A 21,718-nucleotide genomic window follows, 5' to 3' on the forward strand; every position below is an offset into this window, starting at 1 on the left:
TGTTGGAGGAAAGAACACAACATTTACAGATTTCTATATCCCATTCCGTTAAAACTAAACAGAAATAAAGATTTATTAGAAGCATTGTCCCCTTGGTTATACAGTTGTCTGCATTTCATGAAAGTTGCACAATGATTATACAATTCACGAGCCTTTGATGCGTTTCATGTTCTCAGCACCAGGAGGGGGAAAAGGTTTTCCCTTCTCCATCTCTGACTTGTTGTTTCTCACTATTCTCAGAACTCAGGTTCAGGAGCAGAGCTCCTGTCTATTTAGACCCCTCTTGTTCTAATATTGCCTATTCAGATGAAATTTGCCAGGCTTTGTCTCATCCCAATTTCTTTTTAACAGTAAATGAAGTCACAGACAACTGCTCCCCTAATAAAAATCTCACACGATCTTTATGGGGACCCAATTCTGTACAAAATATTTACTGATCAGAGGAGGGAAAAAAGACATTTACTAATTCCCAGAGTCCACTGGGAATGAGGAAGGAATAACTTCACAGCTGGGTGGGAAGTGGGCAGAAAAGAGTGAGGCATGGATGGGTTTTGGGTCAACATTCTACACTCTATGATTCTGGGAGGACTGCATGAGCACCTGTGCTGGTGAGTGCTGACGAGTTTGCCATGCTGACCAAATAGGAAATGAAATTTAAAAGTTCCCAGGGCTTTTCCTGTGTACCTGGCTAGTGCATCAGAGTTCAAAGTGCTGTCCAGAGCAGTCACAATGGAGCCAATACCACCGATTTGCGTCCGCACTACCCCAAATTCGACCCAGCAAGGTCAATTTTAGTGCTACTCCCCTCGTCAAGGAGGAGTACAGAAGTCAATTTTAAGAGCTCTTTAGGTCGATAGAATGGAGTTGGTTGTGTGGACACAGTAATTTTTAAATCGACCTAACGCCGCTAAATTCAACCTAGCCCCATAGTGTAGGCCAGGGCTTACTCATGTAGATGGGACAAATGAATACCCAAATCTCTGAATTCCCAATATTCATGGACACAGGAAAACATGTGAACAAATATTTAAAATAATTTCACTGACTCAATGAGAGATGTTGTCCTCTCAACATAAGAGCAACTGAGGGCTTGTCTACATCACAAAGTTGCAGCGCTGGTGAGGGGGTTACAGCGCTGCAACTTAGGAGGTGTACACATCTGCAGGGCATCACCAGCGCTGCAACTCCCTGTTTGCAGCACTGGCCGTACTCCCGTTTTGTCTCGGGTGTAGAGGATCCAGTGCTGGTGATCCAGCGCTGGTAATCAAGTATAGACACTTACCAGCGCTTTTCTTGACCTCCGTGGAATAAGCAGGTATCCCAGCATACCTGAGGAAGCCTCTGATAATCAAGCTGGTCTCCTTCCCCGGTTTGCTCTCGCGTTCCCCGAACCCCGAGCAAGCAGGTCTCCTTCCCTGTGGTTTGCAGGGTGGTTCGGGGAACGCGAGAGCAAACCGCGGCGAAGCTGGTCTCCTTCCCCGGTTTGCTCTCACGTTCCCCGAACCCCCGTGCAAGCAGGTCTCCTTCCCTGCGGCTTGCAGGGGGGTTCGGGGAACGTGAGAGCAAACCGCGGCGAAGCTGGTCTCCTTCCCCGGTTTGCTCTCACGTTCCCCGAACCCCCGTGCAAGCAGGTCTCCTTCCCTGCGGTTTGCAGGGGGGTTCGGGGAACGCGAGAGCAAACCGCGGCGAAGCTGGTCTCCTTCCCCGGTTTGCTCTCGCGTTCCCCGAACCCCCCTTGAAGCCGTCCAACAGCGCTGCAGTGTGGCCACATCTAACACCACTTGCAGCGCTGGTTGCTGTAAGTGTGGCCACTCTGCAGCGCTGGCCCTATACAGCTGTACTAATACAGCTGTAACAACCAGCGCTGCAAAATTGTAGATGTAGACATACCCTGAGTGTTGAAATCTGACCACTTCATTTAAATTTAAAAACCTCTTATGGTCAATGCATTGGACAGATTTCTCCTCCCCTTTGTTTAAATAAATAATTAAATAACTCCACAGTTACAATGTGAGAACAGCAGAGGACCAATGCTCAGCTGTATCTAGAAGAGGTAAATACACAACTTCAGCACCACCACCATTATATAGCCTCAGCCAATCAGAAAGCTGCAACTGATTTTCACTGCACCCCTAAATAACAAGCAGTAGTGACCACATCAGAAGACCATATAAATCAGGCAGTTCTACCTTGGCCACACATCCACAAAATGAATGCAGAGAAATTGGAAGACTATTTGTTCACAAGTCCTTTCCCTCCTAAGCAAGGGCCCCTTTTGGAGTCAATCGAGAATTTATTTTGGGCAAGGAAGCCTCTTGACCATTCTGAAAATGTCTTTAATAAAATGTTGGGAAAGTTGTCTGCATATTTTAGAAAGTATATGAATGTGGTTGTAACACAGTGTGTTACTCTAAAAAAATTCACAAGTTGCTAGTCACAGTTGTTGCAGAAGGAAAGAATAAAACCTGCAGACCATAATAAGACAATACAGACAAGAGCTGCTGACCTGCTATCTTCAGTTCCAATAGGGCTTCACCATAAAAAGCATGACTTTGAATAAAGCAGCTGTATTGTCCTTCATCTGAGCGACAGATGTTAAGAATCCGCAAGGAAACATTCCCATCCATGATGCCATCTTTCAAAAGTTCTGTCCTTCCATGATAGTCTGGCATCTGCTCTCTATACTGATCCTGCCCATCATGGTACAGATGCACAACTCCAGAGAACTGAGATCGAAACCATCTCACCTCTATGTTCTCAGTGCTCATCCTGGGGGACAGGTGACAGGGTAACACAATGGCCTCACCTATCCTGGCAGTGACAGGGTGATCAGGACCGGTCACACTGAATTGGGCTATGAAATACACCAAAGCAAAAAGAGAACAAGCTCAGAGAGGGGGGAAAAATGCTATAAACGGAAAGGTCAGGAGGTTCAAACTTTCCAAAAATTCAGCCTGACATGCAAATTTTCAAACTGAATATTTAAAATTTGGCAAAATTACAAGCAACTGAAAAAGGCATTTATAGTAGAAAGTGACAGGCCAGCTCAGGTCTGAGTGTCACTGAGAACTCCCCTTATATTAATTTGACATGCCATAGAGCGATTTCAGCGCCCTGTGAATGGGCAGGGTTGAATTGAGGATATACGCTGTATACCTCAGCTCTGTGATCTGTTCCGGCCTTCACTATATTTCTGATGTGATTCTCATTGTTGGTTTTCATATGTGACTGATGAAAAGATGAAAACCTGACTCCACTGAAGTCAACAGAGAACCCGTAGGATTTCACCCTAGTGTTTTGGGACCCAGCTTCTTTGGAGACCACCACCTCTCGCCTCGTATGACACATTTTTTTCTGAGAACAGCTGAGGTTCTCGAGTTTTCCTCCTCTGCCCCTCTCCTACTGTTTTTAGTGGGCTTGGGCCTCTGCCAGGACATTTTCAGTAAAAGGTCTTCAACTCTGAGACTCATTTCTTGCCTTGGCCTCACTGAGCCCAAATCCCTTCCGCTACAGGTCAGGCTGCCTCAGTGTTTGACACAGGATTGGGTCAAAGAGGATGTAAGCATATAACGTAGGTACTCAGACACTATGGTAATGAAAGCTATACAAGTACCTAGCTATAGAGACACTGAGTTGCATCATGTGCAGTGGGTGGAGAATTGCTCCTTGTGAAGGGGTGGGGAGGAAGTGGAGACTTATTCTTTATTGATATTGATCCATTCTGGGATTTGTTGTAGGTTTTTTTGTTTTGTCTTTTTCAGTTTTGTACAAAGGAATAGAACAGGCACAATTTACAAATTACTGCAATGAAACAAATCCTACAAGCAGCAGCAGGAACAATGGAATTCCTACCTGATTCCAGCTTGTGAATGGGAAAAGTAATGAAGAAAACGATCAAACCAGGCAGAGAGGCGCTCACTGTGGAGCTAGGACAGAATGAAAGAACCTTCATCTTCACTGTAACTTGATCTGGATAACAGGCTGCTGAAGAGAAAAATTCTTTATCAGACAGGGTGGATTTCATTTAAATCATGATTTAAATCACTCGTCAGGAAGACTCCATTTAATCCTGGTTTTCTGCATAAAAGTGCATTTGTGTTCTTTGTTATAACCTTAATACATATTCTTCACAACACAGAGACAGATGTAGGTTTCGTTTTTGGAAGGTACACACTATACATTTTTAAACAGTGATTTATTTTGAAAACTTTTCAGATGAGTTTTACAGCTATATCAGAAAACCAATGATTGTTTGGTTATTTCATTTACCAAAGGTAATTGAAGCAGATATTTATGAAGTCATTAGGGGGTGAACGATCTCCAATTCAACAGGTTAATCATTAATATTTGGAGGATTTTCTTGCCATGGAGGAAAACATCAACAGACAGACATTTAAATTGTTTTATTTAACTAAAACAACAACGTTATGTATTCCGGATTTTTTCTTCAATAGCAAATGTAGAATATTGTACAAAACAAGCATGCAAATTTTTGAATTTAGTTAAATATTCAAGTATTTAAAATCAGATTTGTTTTTGTTGAAATTCTTTTAAACTAAAATAGTTAAATGAAATATTTAAAAAACAAGACAAAAATTAAATTGACTATATCAGCCAGGTCAACATGAGAAACTTAAAATATCAGCTTCTGCAGTTAACTCAGTCATCTTCACCTTCATTTTCCTGTTTGTTCGTAATCTGGGAAAGAAAAACAAGCTTTCCTGCTTTTTCAAGTCCCAAATGATTTCTCAGTTTGGAATGAATTAGTCCAAAGGAAGAAAATATTCTTTCTATGCTGACAGAAGAAGCTACTGCTGTTAAAAGTGAGATGATCCCTTCAACAATCTCTGAATCCAAGTGCTTAAGTGACTTCCACCAGTTCACTGGTGTGACTTTCTTTAAATCATCATCAGCAAACATACGTTTCTTCAATGGTTCACTCTTAGCTCTGAAGTTTATTCTAGTTGGCATTATGGAGGGATGATTGCTGGATGTCCATGTCATAGCCAACTCCTCTTCTTCAGCAGTTAAGGTTTGACGCTGGTACCAAGTATTGAGACTATTTGCAAGAAAATGAGCTGGAGAAAGTGCTTGTCCCATTTATTTTTTAATACTTGTAATTTAACTCTGTCATTGCATAGTTCTCTTTTTAAGATCTCACTCACTTCCTTCCAAATTTCAGCAGCATCAGCAATAAAACAGCTATTTCCCTGCATTTTGTTCAAGGCTACAAGGTACTCAGCATGTGTTCAACATTTCTCTTAAGCCCAATGTTGAGAACTTTGGCTGTGATGGTGCCATCTATTTTTTCAGGATTTTGTTCACAAACTGTCATCAGGTTAGGCCAGTTCTTGACATAGTGCTCAAAACAGTCCACTACTGAGTTCCGTCACACATCTTGTGGGAGTGTCAGCTTGGTTCTTTCCATTTTTTTTCAGAGCAGCTGCTGCAAAGTGGTTGTCATGGAAGTATTTTGCAATTTCAAAAAAAATATTTCTGGAACACTGAAGTCTTTGGCTAGAAGATGCATCAGATGAGCACTGCAACCGTGTTATTAGCTTGAGACTCTTCTAAATTTCTTCTCATCTTGGATACACTTGCAGCGTTGTCTGCGACCAAGCTGCATACTAGACATTTGAATTTTTTTTCACAGTTTGTTATAGCTTTTACTGCTACTTCTTGTAAGTATTCTGCTGTGGGTGCATTTCCTGATGTATCAGTTGTTTCTGTAAGGAAGACATTCCCTTCTTCTGTTGTCACACAAGCACATACAACAGGATCATTGTGGACATTGCTCCACCCATCAAGACTCAGGTTAACAATTTTACCCTCTAGACTTTTTGCACGCTGCTTAATTTCTCTTTCATACACTTTATCCAGCAATTTGCCTGCGACATCTGCTCTGTTGGGTGTACTGTATCCTGGTCTTAATGACTGAACCACGGTAAAGAAGTGTGGGTTCTCAGTCATACGGATAGGAGAGTTTATTGCATAAACAAACTGGGCAATTTTTTCACCAATTACCTCTCTTTGTAATCTGCTAGTTTTTATCACAAACTTTTCTATGGTTGTTTCTGGATGATGGATGATTTTTCTTTTTGCTGTAGGTGATATACAGTGGCTATGTGACATACATGATGTGACTGAAACAGAATCATTGGCAGATAACTCTGAAACTGTACATTGGCCAAACTGGACTGTCTCTGTGCAAAAGAATAAATGAACACAAATCAGACATCAGGAATGGGAATATTCAAAAACCAGTGGGAGAGCATTTTAATCTCCTTGGACACTCAGTGTCAAATTTGAAAGTTGCCACATTTAAAAAAAACTTCAAAAACAGACTCCTGCATGAAACAGCTGAATTAGAATACATTTGCAAGTTTGATTGTCTCACACTTGGCATGAATAAAGATTGGGAATGGCTGGTTCACGACAAAAAACATTCTCGCACTTTTGATATTCACAACTTCTCATTACAGCTAATAATGGGCCACCCCCTCCCCAATTGTCTTGGACTCTTTAACACTGGCCCTCTGCATAATAATGCTCCACACCCATCTTTGTAAGTATAGATTTGTTCACCTGCCAAACTCCAGTTTAAACTCTCACATCTGAATAAGTGCTAAAGCCCATGAAAGCTTATGTTCTAATAAATTTGTTAGTCTTTAAGGTGCCACAAGACTCTTTGTTGTTTTTTCTGAAACAACAGAAAATGATGGTGATCTTTAAGGTGGAGAGTCTTCAGAATCCTGTATGTTGCGAATGGATTCTCCTGAACAAAATAAGCCAATGCAGTTATTTAATTATTATTACCATACTGCTCGTTTAGTATTACTCATTGCATTCACTGACACTCAGTACTACTTTAAAGGTGAAATTGTAGAAGGAAGATCTGCCTATTTCAGCTATTTATTTTTATCACAACTGCATCAAAAATGATAGCACCCATAGGGTAACAACTATATTTTTTTGCTCAAATATGAGAATTCAAGAATAGTCCAGAAGGAAGACAGACAGTCCTTAAGAACGGAGTATCAAATAAAAAAAAGTTTACCAACCTGAAGATCCTGCATGTTCAGACATGTTCCTTTCATCATCTTCAACACAGTTTCTTTCTGAGAGGGAACACCCCCTCCCCACCCCATCCTCAGAGTGTGTGACTATTAGTGTTCTCTCCTACACGTACTGGGTAAGGCCCCTGCTGCAGCAGCTCTCACCCTGCCCAGCAATTAATCCTGTCCCCAACCCAACCCCTCAATCAGTCCCTCAGCCCCCATCATCACAACCCCATCAGTTCAGCCACCCCCTCATTCCATCACCCCCACCATCCTCAGTTCACCCTCCCAGTACCGGCTCATCTGCTCAGAACCTACCATTAATGCAGACCCCACCCTCCTCACTTCAGCCCCCCGGCAGCCCCCTAGCTGCTGTTCAGCCCTCTCAGCCTCACCTCTGCTCTTCTTAGGGTTCCTCACCCTCCCCAGGCTTGGGATGCAGATTGCAGTGGAGTCCCCGCTCCCAGTTCCCAGGAGGCAGGGGAGCAGCCACTGAGGGATTACAGGGGGGGTCCCAGCCATGTGTGAGGCTTGACAGGGGGCTTATTGCTGTCCATTTTGTCACTGCAAAGGAGGAGAGGAAGAAGAAAGAGGGAGCTAGCACAGGTATGAACATCCAAGCCAGGAATTGTACCTCCCAGCTCCTATGGGCTCTCTCCCAGAATTGCACAGTGGGAGAATTATCTCTGAGAGTCCATTCCTGCAGTGCACAGAGCTGGGAGGGACCACAAGGTCATGAAGGAAGGTGTTTCTGGAGGAAAAGTCAGTCTGTGTCTCACTACTGTATCACAGTCGGCAGACTTAGAAAATGCCATTACCCACAAGTGTTCTATTGACTTCCCAGGCTGTCTTGTTAGCACATCGATTCAGATAATGGGCTTGTGTGATTTGGGTCACTCACTTCTGCACATCTGGAGGCCCAGTGGTAACTGGCATTTGTGTGGATATGCAGAGATGGTGCTGCAAGCCTCCTCCTCCCTTTCCTCACCCTCCACAAAGGCCAGTCACAATCACACTCCCTCCCTTGGCATCCCAGGGATGCACCTTGCCCAAAAGGTTGCAGGGTGGAACAGGGTCTTTCCTGCTCTTCCTCCTCTCATGCTCCAGGTCAGCCCATGCAATGAACCAGGATCTTCAAGAAGAGCAGGGTGCAGCTTATGTCATCCCACCTACAACTCAGACTCAGCTTGCTTGATTGGCATGGAGGGGCCCTGCCATAGCCCTAATGCAGTGGCTACATGGAATATTTTGGCCTTTGGAATTTTGTTCCAGTTTTATCACTTCAGTTTGATGGAGACGCATCATGTAAAATTCCAGTTGTTCTCTGCCATGGCACACTGCCCTTGTGTAAGCAGTTCCACTAATGGCATTTTTTAATTACAGAAACGTGGCATGGGGAACTATTTCATTTGGTAGTCAAAAGCTTTCCCGGATGACAAAAACATTTGAATTGGCCATGTACTGGTTCTGCGTGACAGAGGAGGCTTGGCCGGCTCCGTGCGGGGTTTAACAGCAATTTCTAAGTGAAATTAAGCCTCACTCATGATCTCAGATAGAATGCTCAAATATTAGGAGGGTTTTTTTTCAGCAGCAGCTTGACAGTTTATCTATCTGTAGAGCCATCTTAGGCTATGTCGGCACTACAAAGTTCAAAGTTGATTTAAGTTACATCAATGTACAGTCATGGCTGTAATTAAACCACTGTTGCATGTCCACACCATGCTTCACGTGTCAGCAGATCACATCCACAGTAGCAGCTCTTGCAAGGGCACCGAGAGCAGGGCACTGTGGGTAGCTATCCCATTGTGCAACTGGCTGCAGGGTGCTTTGGGAAGGGTTTGCAATGCCTCATGGGACAGGTATAAAGTCACATGATGCAGGTTTCTCAGCCCCATTGTTCCATGGGCATCCTACTAGGTTTCCAGTCACGTTTCAACTGCCCTGGTAACCCATGAGCCAGCCATCTGGGTCAGAAAGCAGGATCCTGCACTGCTCTACAGCACTGTGCTGTGCGTTATGAGCACAAGGCTGTAAGAGGAGCTCAATGTGGGGGCGATTCACCATCACCCTGACTCCAGCCCCCTCCTTGTAGAAGTGGCAGGTCTGTCGTTCTGCACCAGGGGCAACTATTTGCCTCCTGCTCTGCCTGCTGCAGCTCTTTGGGTTTTACACGGCCCTGCCGCATGTCTGTATCACCGCCCTTCCCCTCCATCCCTGCACAAGTTCCTGTGCCTGGATCAGAGCTGGGCCTGCACAGCCTCCTCTCCCCACAGACCCGTGAGATCCACCATCTCCCGCAGACTCCAGGCAGGAGCCATTTGCTACGTGGAGCCGGCCTGGTCAGCTGGGCAGTTGCTATGTGAGCGCTCCACGCTGAGCAAACAGGAAGAGCACGTTCACACCTTCCTGGGGCTTTAACAGGGGAGGGGCATTCACCTGGGTACCTGGCTACTGGGCAGCAGGGTTCAAAATGGTGGCCAAGGTGGTCACTGTGGGACATTCTGGGATTGACACATCGTGGAGGCCACGTAGGGCAATGCAAACAATGCAGTGTTCACACTGACATTGTGTCGCTTTAACTACATCGCCCTAAGCTCCACGCCTCTCCTCGAGGGGGGTTTATTACGCCGGCATAACATGCGAGTTGAAGCAGCGGGAGCAGCATTGCAGTGTGTAAACTTGCATAGTAAGGTTGATGTAAGCTGCGTTATGTTGACAAAACTGTGTTGTGTAGACAGGGCCTTTGAAAGACCAGGAAGTGGTTATGGTGAATAGCCCCAGGGCAACAAGATGTAGTTCTTCAGGCCCAAACACACTTGTTAAGGATTCACAAAGGAGCTCAGGCACCTAGAAAATCAGTCAGCTGCCAATCTTGTGAGTGGGGCCTGATCCTTCCAGCTTGCAACCAGTTTGGGTCCCATTCAAACATGTGTCCACCGGAGGTGGTGGTGGTGTTCCCATCACTGTGTCAATGTTTATCTAAAGGCGGTGGTGGCAGCTATCTCTCAATACAAGGATGATGTCTGCCAGGGGGAAAAGATGTTAACAGCCTTGGCAGAAGCCTACATGTGAAATATTTTAATGTGGGGAAGCCAGTGTGTAGGTGGCAACCTCATGAAACTTGAGAGGAAGGCGCCCTGGACCCAGTAGCAGGGAAATCCGAAACAACCAGAGGTCTCTGTCCTGCAGCAGCCCTCATCTACCTTTACAGACGCAGAGAACTGGCACATCCTCAAATAGACCTGTTCTGCCATTGGGGTCTTCAGAAGTTTGGACTCCTCTGGGGTTGAAGACCCTCCACCCTGCAGGGCTGAAGCGCCAAGACCCCCTCCCCACAGGGCTGAAGCCCTGAGCCACAACAGGTGCCTTTCGTGGGGCTGAAGCCCCAAGATCCCCTCCCCACACGGAGAAAGCCCAGAGCCCAGGCAGGCCCCTCCCATGGGGCTGAAGCCACAAACCCCGACTCTCAAATGCCCACTTTCTGTCTCAAGGGTGGCCAAACTTACTGACCCTCCAAGCCACGGTGTCCGGTGTCTTGTTCTCCTAGGAGGGCCACCCTCAGCGAACAGTTCTGAGGGGCTGTTCAGACAAAGCGCAGTCCAAACTTCTGAAGCTTTCATGGGTGAATACTCACTTCTTGAGTATTCTGAAATTAACTAGGGACAGCAGGGGTGGCCAACCTGTGGCTACAGAGCGAATGCAGCTCTTCAGAACTTAATATTCAGCTCTTTGCATAGGCACCTACTCCGGGGCTGGAACTACAGACGCCAATTTCCAATGTGCCGGGGGTGCTCACTGCTTAAACTGCGGCTGTGCCCCAGGCCCTGACCCCATTCCACTCCACTCCTTCTCATAAAGCCCCCACCCCTTCCCATGCCCTCACTCCTCCCTCCTTCCCCCCAGAGCCTCCTGCCCACTGCAAAACAGCTGATCGCGGTGGGCAGGAGGCATGGGAAGGGAGAGGGAGGTGCCGATCGGCAGGTCCACCAACAGGTGAGAAGCGCCGGGGGTGAGGGGAGGAGCTGATGGGGGGCTGCTGACTTATTACTGTGGCTCTTTGGCAATGTATATTGGTAAATTCTGGATCCGTCTCAGGCTCAGGTCGTCCACCCCTGAGTTACAGTCTCATCTTCAGTGATGTTGTATAAATCTCTGTCCCTCTTGTGTTCCCTTTTCCTCTCCCTTCTCATTCATACTGTTCATTATCACTAACCATTTTCCTAGCCCTCATTTCCCATCCCTGTTTATTTCTCTGTGTCTCTTCCATTCTTCTCTGATCCCTGTCACAGACCATCCCCCTCATGTTCTCCATCATTCCCCAGAATTTATCCCTTCCCCTCTCCCTGCCTCTGGTCCTTTCCCCTCTCCAAAGTGTTTTCCTTTCATTGGTTTTATATTTAATTTTCACCTTTTCTCCAGGACTCTCTCTTTCTTTTGTTTTACTTTATCTTTTCCTTGTGTTTTCTCTGTTCCTTCTGGCTCTGCCCAGCCAGCCCCCGACTCTCACAGTGTTGCTAACCCCAGAAGCTAAAAATCATGACGCAGAACTGAAATTGACTCCCCAAAACATAAGGTTTCCAAAAAAAACGTTATATAATGTAGCCTGGTTTATCTTGTGATTTTTTAACTCTCCCTGTCCATGCCCCATGGGTGTGACAAATACAGTGGTGCCAACCCTGCATCTATAGGGGAAGGTGACTTGAGTCCCTGCGGCAGGAGCTCTGGCTGGGAGATCCCAGTGAGATCTAAGTGTTAGGCCTGAATAAAGATATAGCAGACAAAACCAGGTATGCCAACCTGACCAAAGTCAGGCTAACAGAGGTTTGTGGGTAATCCCTGAGTGGAAAACACTGAGAAGCAGCAGCATGTCTCACAAGTGCTGGGAAAAAGTGAGATAAGAGAGAAGCTGCATTCCTGGCATAGTACCAGATGTGCTGTGTTCGGGCAGCTCCTTCGAAGAACTGATAAGAGCCCTAGTTTCCCAGCCTCCTTGTTTTCACTCCCTGGTTTTGTTCTTTGTTTGTTTTTAACTCCCCTACATCTCTAACTTTAGGCATGCATGTATACTAAAGGTGTCTAGTTTCTAGTTGTTAGAAGAAGGGGGTGGGTTGCTCCAGTGAATAATTTATGACGCGATGGAACTGTCTATATAGGCTTATACTAAGATGTAAAGAGGGGGCTGGTTCTCTCTGGAGACGAGCTGCTCTCTATTGATGCGTGCACTTGTCAATAAAGAGCTTTTGATCGGACCTTGCTGGTGTTGCCTGTCTCTCTTGCGGTCAGACAACGAACTTTGCCGTCGGGGTTAGAGTCCCTGACATCTTTGGCGACTCCGCCGGGACCCGTCTGACTCTCCGGCGGGGGATCGGACCCTGAGGCAACGCAGCGCGCATCCTCCAGTTTAGAGGAGCCTTGCCTGGTGATCTGATCTCTGCGTTGGCGATAAGGCGTGTTCTGTGAACCAGCTGAAGCTCGTAGAAATCCAGCAACGTCCACCTACCCTTTGAGTAGGGTCCAGGTTGTCGGGGTTAGAGTTCCTGACAACTTAGGTCTGGGTTAGAGTCCCAGTCCGGGTCTGGGTTAGAGTCCCAGTCCAGGTTTGCGCAGGATCCAAGTTGTCTGGGTTAGAGTCCCAGCCTGGGTTTGAGTCCCAGTCCAGGTATTCGAGTCCCTGGAGAGGTAAGTGAGTGCTCGACACGGGGAGGTGGGGGTTAGAGTCCCTTTACCTCGACCCGGGAAAGAGGGGTTAGAGTCCCTTCATTAAAATGGGACAAGTTGGCAATAAGTGCCCGGGGGACGCCCCGTTGTCTCTGATACTTAGAGATTGGAAAGAGATTTCTGAGACAGCTGGTCTAATTAAATTTAAGATGAGAAATCTGTGTTGGATCCAATGGCCATCATTTACCTTTCATTTGTCCCCGACTAGAGACTGGCCGGAGGGTGAAACCTTTTCCAGTCCACAGATAGGATGAACTCCTTAAGGGATATTTTGGTTGATCTTAGGCAGGGACAAATGGATTACTTGTTTGTATGGTATAATTATGAACCCATGGAGGGATGGATAGCTTTTGAAGCTGTTTGTATGGAGAGCTCTTGTAAAAAAAATCCCCCACCATATGCCCCAGAGCCGCACTGGGAGGAGGACAATTTTGTTCCTGTTTTTCCCCGCCTGATGGAGTGCAAAGATTCAAAAGCAGGTTAGGGACAGTTCAGGGACAGAGGAGAATCAAGGGGGAGCTCAGAGTGATGGTCCCTCATCTTCAGAAGAATCAGGCAGCCTCACCCCCTCTGTGCAGCCTCCAGCCAGCCTTTTGCAAACTTGGTCAGGGACTGCTTTTCAAACATCCCCAATATTACAGCAGCCCTCGTCCTTGCCCTTGTGGACCCCCACTAGGTTACTTAACTCCATGAGGGAGAATGTTTCTGAGACACCCCTGATATGACAAGCCTCGCTGAGAACTTATCTGGTTCTACTGGTTGCTGGGGAACATGAGATGGTTTCACCCATATCCTGTTTGCAACTTCAAATTTGTTTAACTGGCAGTGCACTATGCCTCACTTATGAGACAATCCTGAGGCAGTGGAAAGAATGTTCTGCACAATCTTTTTCACTCATGTGCCCACTTGGGCAAATGTAAATCAGTTATTAGATACTCTCATGACAAAAGATGAAAGACAAAAAGTAAAAGAAAAATCTGCAGCTCATTTGAATGCACCTTGGCTAATTACTGACCCTAACTGGAATCCCAATAATCCAGCTCAAAAGACAAAGTTGGATGGATTTTTAAAAGCTGTTTTGAATGGTATTAGAGATGTAGGGGAGGCTACTCCAAATTGGAGCAAGGTGACTGCTTGTGTTCAGCATCCAGATAAGCACCTCTCTGACTTTTGTGCTCGACTGATTTGTGAAGTTAAAAAGCATGGGAATTTAAATCCTGAAACTGATCATGGAAAGGAGATGGTTAAAATGGTTTTCATGTCACAATGTGCAAAGGATATTGCAAAGAGATTTAGAGAGCATCCAGATGGTACGCAAGGGAAAAGTTTGTCTAAAGTAGTTAGCATTGCTACTAGAATGTTAAATGGGAAAGAGAAAAAGAAAGAAAAAGACATAAGGAACGGGTTAATTTAAAAATCATCCTGGTCCCGGGATGGAAGGAGGGGGTTGCTCTGCATTCAGGGTCAGGAATCGGCGCGGACTGTGCTTGGTGCAGGGAGGGGCTGCTTTCGGCCCCAGCTGGCTGTGAAGGAAAAAATATAGACAGAGGCGAAGCAAAGGAAATACAAGTTACAGAACTGAAATTACATTTGCAAAGCTTAACTGTCCAGTAAGATCCAACAGAGTGCCTTTGTGACCCTGGAGTCGGTGTGACTTGGTGACACCAAAGAAGCCACAGGCAGCCGACCTGGACTGGAATCTCTGAAAGAGACGCCGCAGGAGATTCCAGGGTGTAAGAGAACAGCCCTCCCAAGTGCAGAAGCATGTTGGAAATTCTGGACAAGCTGTAAACAGGATAATCTCCCTTCCACCTCTCCCCCTCCTCTGAACATTATACACCGAAGTGGCCAGTCTGAACGTACGTGTGTGAGTATGAAAGGAGCTTCGGGCTTGGGGCATTAATATTTTCCTGAGTGATGTGGGAGCGTTCCCAACACTCTCCGTTGTTGTTTTATTATTTTATTAATGAAGCTTTAAAATTCAGTTATATGGTGTGTTTTCTTTATCTTCCCCCAACGATCCTGTAGTGTCAGCCTGATCACCTGACACGAGGGATAGATTGGTAACAGAAATTTGTCACAGTTTGGTGAGCAATTAAGAAGAGGGGAGCCCTGCAGAATTTACACCATCTATTTGTTTTACCCTTGTTATTTTGTGTTTGCTTTGCTTGGTACTGTTGGTGTTATATGCTAAGAACTGCATGAGTAAAAGTGAGTCCTAATAGGATAAGGAAACACTATCTTTTTCTGGTTCTGTTCTATTTAACCAGTTACTGTTGGTTTTTTTTGCTCTGTTCATTTGGGTGTTAGGAGTGTGGGCGGAACTGAACCTCTCGTTCATAATTCCTCGGAGTGGAAGCCATGTGTGCGAGAAAGCTCTGAGGTGGAATTGAGATCCTTCTGTCCCGTCCCCTGTAGCGGTCAGTGTATAGAAGTGGGAAAGTCTGGCTTAGACTGTAATTCCCTCTGCTCTCTGTGTAATTCTCTTTTCTGTTTAAGTGTCAAATAGATGAATGAGTCTCTGGGTAAACCCTCTAAGAATAGTCCTTTAAATTATATGTTAAGTAAATGGCCTTTGCCCAATGGGCCATGTGTCTTCGTCCAGGTGGCAAGCTTCATGAAGGAGGACTCGGGTCGTTTTGTAAGTAAGAATGTCTAAGGCAAGAGACCAGGAGGGGTGGGGGCTAGTTGAGAAGCCCACCCTCCGAGCTAAACTGGTAGTGGAACAAGTTGGTGCCTATGGAAGGGACGGTTCAGTGAGAAAAGCAAGATCAGGCCCAGGTGGGCAGGCAACAGACAGAGAGATTGGAAAACAGGTTGGAAAACTTTAAGGGTGTAGTGGAAGGAAGGAGTAAGTAAGTGTAAGCATGGGGATTTCAAATACCCAGGACTTACTTGGAATGGTGATTTGAGTTAATAAAAGTGGCTGTTGGGAGACAAGCAAGTGATTTAAGGGAGAGTAAGAAGTTAACTCTGTAGTTGCTGAAGAAAACAGCAGTTGAACTTTGTAAAAATGCTAAAGAGGAAAGTTCTTGGTGTCTTTGAAATGTTTGTAAATAAATTGAGGCAAAGAAATTGTTAATTGCAATCATTTAGAATTTAGTTAAATTAGCTGAAGAATGTATATAGTGCTATGTAATTGAAATTTTATTAGGCTGTAAGGGCACTATAAGTAGTGATGTTTTCTTTCAGTGTTTGAAAGCAACAGTTAAAAGTAAAAAGCAAGCCAGAAAGCATCTGTATTAATGCAAATTATCTAACTGATAAGGTAGGAGCCACTAAAACCTGGGCTGCCTATGAAACACATAAAATATGGGATAAATCCTCTGTTTTTCCTGAAATCAACAAGGGTATTTGTCTATTTTAAGCAATGATTGACTGCCCAGAATGGGTAGACCTCTGTTTTTTTTGTCTTTCAGATAATCAGAGAAAACTGATGCCAGCTGAACAGCATTCAACGTACCATGCATTTACTGGCACAATAGGAATTATGTTTTGTGTTCTATGTTCTGTCTTGTGGTGTTTATCTTGTGGCCGGAATTGTTGTGTTTAGTGTTTTCATGGGATGGTCTGGTTTGGAATCAGGCAAAAAAAGGTTAAATTAAAATGCACATACTTGTTTTGTTCAACTTGGAATACAAAGTGTTTAAATAAATCAGGACAATGTGATATATTAAAGTCTAATGCATTTCCTTAAGTAAGAAAAAGAAACTTCATTGGCCAAATTGTTAATTGCAAAAATTGTTGTTAAAATTTGCATACCAACAGTCTTTGAAAGCAAAGACATGAAAAGTTAACCCACTCCCCATATTGAACATGGGATCCTTCTGGCTACCTCAGATTTCTAGCCAGAGGGCTGGGGATGGTGGAAAGCTATTGGACTACAGGTTGTATTAAGTGAACTCCTCAAAGTGGGTGTGCTTGTCCTGGCCTGTTGCTCCAAAGTTCTGTAATAAAGTTATTTTAGTAAAAGGGTATATGTGGCATACATTAAATAATAAGACTAATGTACTGTATAATGACAATGTGTAGGTGTTCATTGTTGGGAAAAAGGTGTATAAGTAAAAAGTGAAAGTTTCCTTTGCAGGTTAAATGAAGCCAAAAAGGACAAAGAACAGAATGAATTAACTAAAAAAATAAAATAAAATAAAATAGCAAGCTCAGGCTATAGATAAGACACTGACTCCATTCAAGGACACTGCTCACAGTTAAGACTTGGTTAACAACCAGGAAAAGGAGAGCTTGAATTTGCCCATGCAGCTATGAGATCTGAAAAACACTGCCAGGCACTAATGAAATGTGTTAAGTTTCTTTTCTCACAGGTAAGGAATCACTACCCAAAGACCCTAGCAGCCCTGCCACTCCTTACAACCAGGAGACGGGATTGATGTAAAGGTCCACTAACGAAAGACTGCCTTGGCTCCATGCTGGAAAGGCCCTTAAGTCCTGATAACTACCAACACCGCTGTGAAGTGCCAAAGACTGACTGTTTGGACCCATGATTCTCACTGCAAAAAGACCCCTCCAACTCGGGAGAATTCTCCTACTGATGATTAGCCTATTTCTCCTTCTAGCTCCACTGTGTCTTCTGGACAGTAGGGAAAAAGTACAAAGTGACGTGCTAGTAACCTCTCCCTTGTCCACCGACAAATCTATTGTGCCTTTGAATTTTTCTACAAAAAGCAAAGCCATTACAGGGTTATGTGCTAGTAACCTCTGCCCTATATAATGCTGCACCACGACTGTTTTGGGAAAGAAGAAGAAACACTCACTCCACTGAAATTGCCAAAGTCCAGGAATTCCTGACTAAAAAGGACATTAAGAACTAACCCTGGTAAAGAAACAAAGAATTGTACACTGGCAGAAAAAATTTGTGGGACCCATGCTTGGGAATGTGGTATTGATTGGATTTTGGGGTTTATTCTACAGGCTGTGCCCTGTGTTCTGGATAAATTCTTTAGCATGTATTGGATTTTAAATAACAAGTACCCGAAGAGTTTGTTCTGCCACTGGAAATTTTACCTGTATTGAAACCATTCCAGTGACTAATAATGTAACCCCCTCCTATGCTATTAATGTCAATGCCTTTTAAAAGTACCTAAAATAATTAAATAACAAATGTAATATAGTACTACACCAAGGAAATATGGTATTAAATATCACTGAGGCTGGGAAGGCATTGCAGTGGGATCTAGTATGTTTGGAGATTCAGAATTTCCTGAATGACCAGCTAATGGCCATTCAGAGTGATCTTGAGTACCAGACTTGGCCCACTGCCCTTACAGAAACATCAGAAGTACCATCTGATCTGTGGTCATAAAGATATACTAAAGACTTTCTGGGTGGAAGTGTAAACATTTACAGTGCTCCTTCCAAGCATTTGGACCGGGGGGTGTGGGCTTCCACATACCGAATCCTGACGGGTCCATGGGGAGGATGCACATGAAACTGGATTATTCACCGAAACATCTGGGAAATTAGACCACTTGGTATACCTAACTGATTTATAGTCAGTGCCCTAATCACTTAGTTGTCAGACAAACAGAATTCCACTCTTTTGTCCGTGCACTCATTCCTGGATTGTGGGTGGCTAAGCTCAAGAGAGCAGTTGTAAATATTTCTGCAGAGCTTAAAAAAACAGCGAATGCATTAATAGACGCTTTCCAAAAGTTGCAACGAAAGACTGATGAAGTAGCAAAAGTAACTTTGCAAAATAAACGTGTGCTAAATGCCATGAATGCTAAATTAGGGAGAAGCTTGTGCTCGCATCGGGGAAAAATGTTGCTTTTCTGTTAATCACTCTGGCTTAATTGACAAGGATTTACAAGCTATTAAGAATGTTCTGTTGTTTTCCATGCTATATCTCTTGATCACACTTTTAGTTTTAAGGACCTCCACTCAGACCTTGGATCATGGTTTACTAGCCTCCCGCGTACAATTGTTAAATGAATATGTGTCCCAAGAGTCCCATTATGGTCCTCTAGGGACAAAGGGGGGATTGTTAGGCCTGAATAAAGATATAGCAGACAAAACCAGGTATGCCAACCTGACCAAAGTCAGGCTAACAGAGGTTTGTGGGTAATCCCTGAGTGGAAAACACTGAGAAGCAGCAGCATGTCTCACAAGTGCTGGGAAAAAGTGAGATAAAAGAGAAGCTGCATTCCTGGCATAGTACCAGATGTGCTGTGTTCGGGCAGCTCCTTCGAAGAACTGATAAGAGCCCTAGTTTCCCAGCCTCCTTGTTTTCACTCCCTGGTTTTGTTCTTTGTTTGTTTTTAACTCCCCTACATCTCTAACTTTAGGCATGCATGTATACTAAAGGTGTCTAGTTTCTAGTTGTTAGAAGAAGGGGGTGGGTTGCTCCAGTGAATAATTTATGACGCGATGGAACTGTCTATATAGGCTTATACTAAGATGTAAAGAGGGGGCTGGTTCTCTCTGGAGACGAGCTGCTCTCTATTGATGCGTGCACTTGTCAATAAAGAGCTTTTGATCGGACCTTGCTGGTGTTGCCTGTCTCTCTTGCGGTCAGACAACGAACTTTGCCGTCGGGGTTAGAGTCCCTGACATAAGGACACAGAAATGTACAAACTGCTCCCTGCTGCTGCTTCTCCCCAAACCCTGATTGATTCGTGCTGTGTCCCTGCCACCCCCACCCCTGCCTGTGCCCAGCCCTGCTGTGAGTTCTGCCCCCTGCCCAGCCCCCACCTCTGCCCCTCAGGGCCCCTCTGCGCCTCCTGCAGCCCCAGGGGTTCTTTTCCCCTCCCCCTCACTCTCTGGGGCTGCAGAGAGGGACAGGGAGGAGCTTCCAGCAGCCATAGAGATGAGGGGCCAGGGGCTGGGTAGATGGGAGTCCTCCGGGGTCATAGAGACTTGGGACCATGAGGCTAGAAAGGCTGATTTCCGGTTCCCCCCTCTGCTGTGTATCTCAAGGACACAGTCTGAGTCGGGCTCCCATCCCCACCCAGAACCAGGGTCGGATTCTCCCCCCAGGGACGGAGCCCGGCGGGAAAGTGAAGATCGGGGCCTCATCACCAGCACCGATAAATGTCACCTGCCCCCGGTCACAGTCCAGACAAACCCGGATCCTGCTGGGGACCCGGCTCAGGGGTGGGGGGGGTCTCAGGGGAGGTGAGAGCCCGGAACTGACCCCCCCACCACCGCCCCCCAGCCCAGATCCCCCCCTCAGGGCTACGGCTGATCCCTCCCTTCCTCCTCACAGACTCTCTGGCCACCCCCACAGCCCAGACTCCCTCACCCCCAACCTCCACCTCCCAGCAATGTCTCCCTGAGGTGAATCCCTCACAGCCCAGCACACACAGCGCAGTGTCAAATCTCTCAGGGGTGTTGGGCAGTCGCTGCCGTGTGTCTCCATATCTCACACTTTTCTGATCCTCAGACAGGACAAGCTGTCGATAGGCCGTGTCTGGATCCAGAGTCACATTCGCTGGAGAAAGAGCGAATCAGAGCGTTAGGGGCAGAGTTCAGCCCTGGGGGAGGCTGGGACAATTTCTCACACTCCCCAGCAGCCCTGTCCTGGCTGGGACAGGGCTGGACCCCACGGAGCTGCCTCTGCCCTGGGCACCTGAAACTGAGCAGAGGTGTCAGTGCAGTTCCTGGGCATGAACTCAGCACTAAGGTTGGTGTCAGGAGTGTTTGTGTGACTTCAGTGTGGGAGCTCCTCACTCTTCAGTGTGTTGTTGTTAGGGCTCTGTGTGTCATGGTCAGTATCAGTTTGGTTGGGAACTTTAGCTACAATCTCTTGAAGACATTTTCTGATCATTTAAAGATAATCTCCAGCTGCAATCTCACCCTGTCTGAATGTTCCTAGGGATCCTCCTCCTTTTGTCTCCAGTGCAGATGGCAGAGTGTCTGGAGGGGGGAAGGAGAAAGGAGACGAGATTTCAGGCTTTCACATTTATAACATCATTCCCACTCTCAACTCCTAGAACTGTCTTTTAATTATGACAGAGAAGCCGCCAAGAAATTTAATATAAAAAGGTCTGAAACTGTCTTTTTCCTCTCTCATTCAGATTCAGGCATCTCCCAGTAATGGAACCAATGTCCTTGCAGCCTGACAACCATTCCAGGACAATCTGCAAGTGAGATTTACTTTTCCCCTCCTTATCCCCTCCCTCCCTTCACACCGCAGTTGGTTTGTCTCATTCATTTGCTGCCTTTTGTCATAACCTAGACCCACAGCCTGCAAAGACTTTGGCATAAAAGTAACTTTTCCAACTTCGGTCCCTTTGACACTAACGGGATGTTGAGAGTTTGTGAAATCCTGGCTCTAACTGTGAGCTGTTGGGTTTGTTTACTCATCGTCTTTACGGAAAGCAGCACGATGGGGCCTTGTCCTCCATAGGCAGAAATATAAATAATAGTAAAACCATTTTATAAATGTGGAAATTGAGCGGTGACTCTGCTGTTCAGTGGCTGCAGGGGCTGGTGCAAACCTTGGCACAGGCTGAGGAAGTTCTGAAGCCAGCCAGAGTTACATCCCTATGACAAGTATCAGAGGGGTAGCCGTGTTAGTCTGGATCTGTAAAAGCAGCAAAGAATCCTGTGGCACCTTATAGACTAACAGACGTTTTGGAGCATGAGCTTTCGTGGGTGAATACCCATTTCTTCAGATGCATGTGGTGGAAATTTCCAGGGGCAGGTATATATATGCTAGCAAGCAAGCTAGAGATAACGAGGTAAGTTCAATCAGGGAGGATAAGGCCCTGTTCTAGCAGTTGAGGTGTGAAAACCAAGAGAGGAGAAACTGGTTCTGTAGTTGGCAAGCCATTCACAGTCTTTGTTCAATCCTGAGCTGATGGTGTCAAATTTGCAGATGAACTGAAGCTCAGCAATTTCTCTTTGAAGTCTGGTCCTGAAGTTTTTTTGCTGCAGGATGGCCACCTTAAGGTCTGCAATAGTGTGGCCAGGGAGGTTGAAGT

At 45.5% G+C, this 21,718-nt stretch overlaps 2 protein-coding genes and 1 long non-coding RNA gene across 5 annotated transcripts in view; all 3 read right to left on the reverse strand.

Annotated features, from left to right (window-relative positions):
* LOC115640747 (zinc finger protein 501-like) overlaps positions 1-21,718 on the reverse strand; it is a 745,273-nt gene that overhangs the window by 359,713 nt on the left and 363,842 nt on the right. The window lies entirely within an intron of this gene.
* The window catches only part of LOC115640781 (zinc finger protein RFP-like), a 67,190-nt gene that overhangs the window by 36,740 nt on the left and 8,732 nt on the right, over positions 1-21,718 (reverse strand). The window contains 1 exon segment of the mRNA XM_030543772.1: positions 20,589-20,648. Coding sequence (XP_030399632.1) covers positions 20,589-20,648 — 60 coding nt within the window.
* LOC115640933 lies at positions 11,631-19,490 on the reverse strand. Its single transcript, XR_003997960.1, has 2 exons — positions 19,345-19,490; positions 11,631-11,803 (listed from the first exon to the last, which is right to left on the reverse strand). It is a non-coding gene; the product is annotated as an uncharacterized LOC115640933 (long non-coding RNA).

The sequence above is a fragment of the Gopherus evgoodei genome, unplaced genomic scaffold, assembly GCF_007399415.2.
Source record: "Gopherus evgoodei ecotype Sinaloan lineage unplaced genomic scaffold, rGopEvg1_v1.p scaffold_32_arrow_ctg1, whole genome shotgun sequence".
Taxonomy (NCBI): Eukaryota; Metazoa; Chordata; order Testudines; family Testudinidae; genus Gopherus; species Gopherus evgoodei.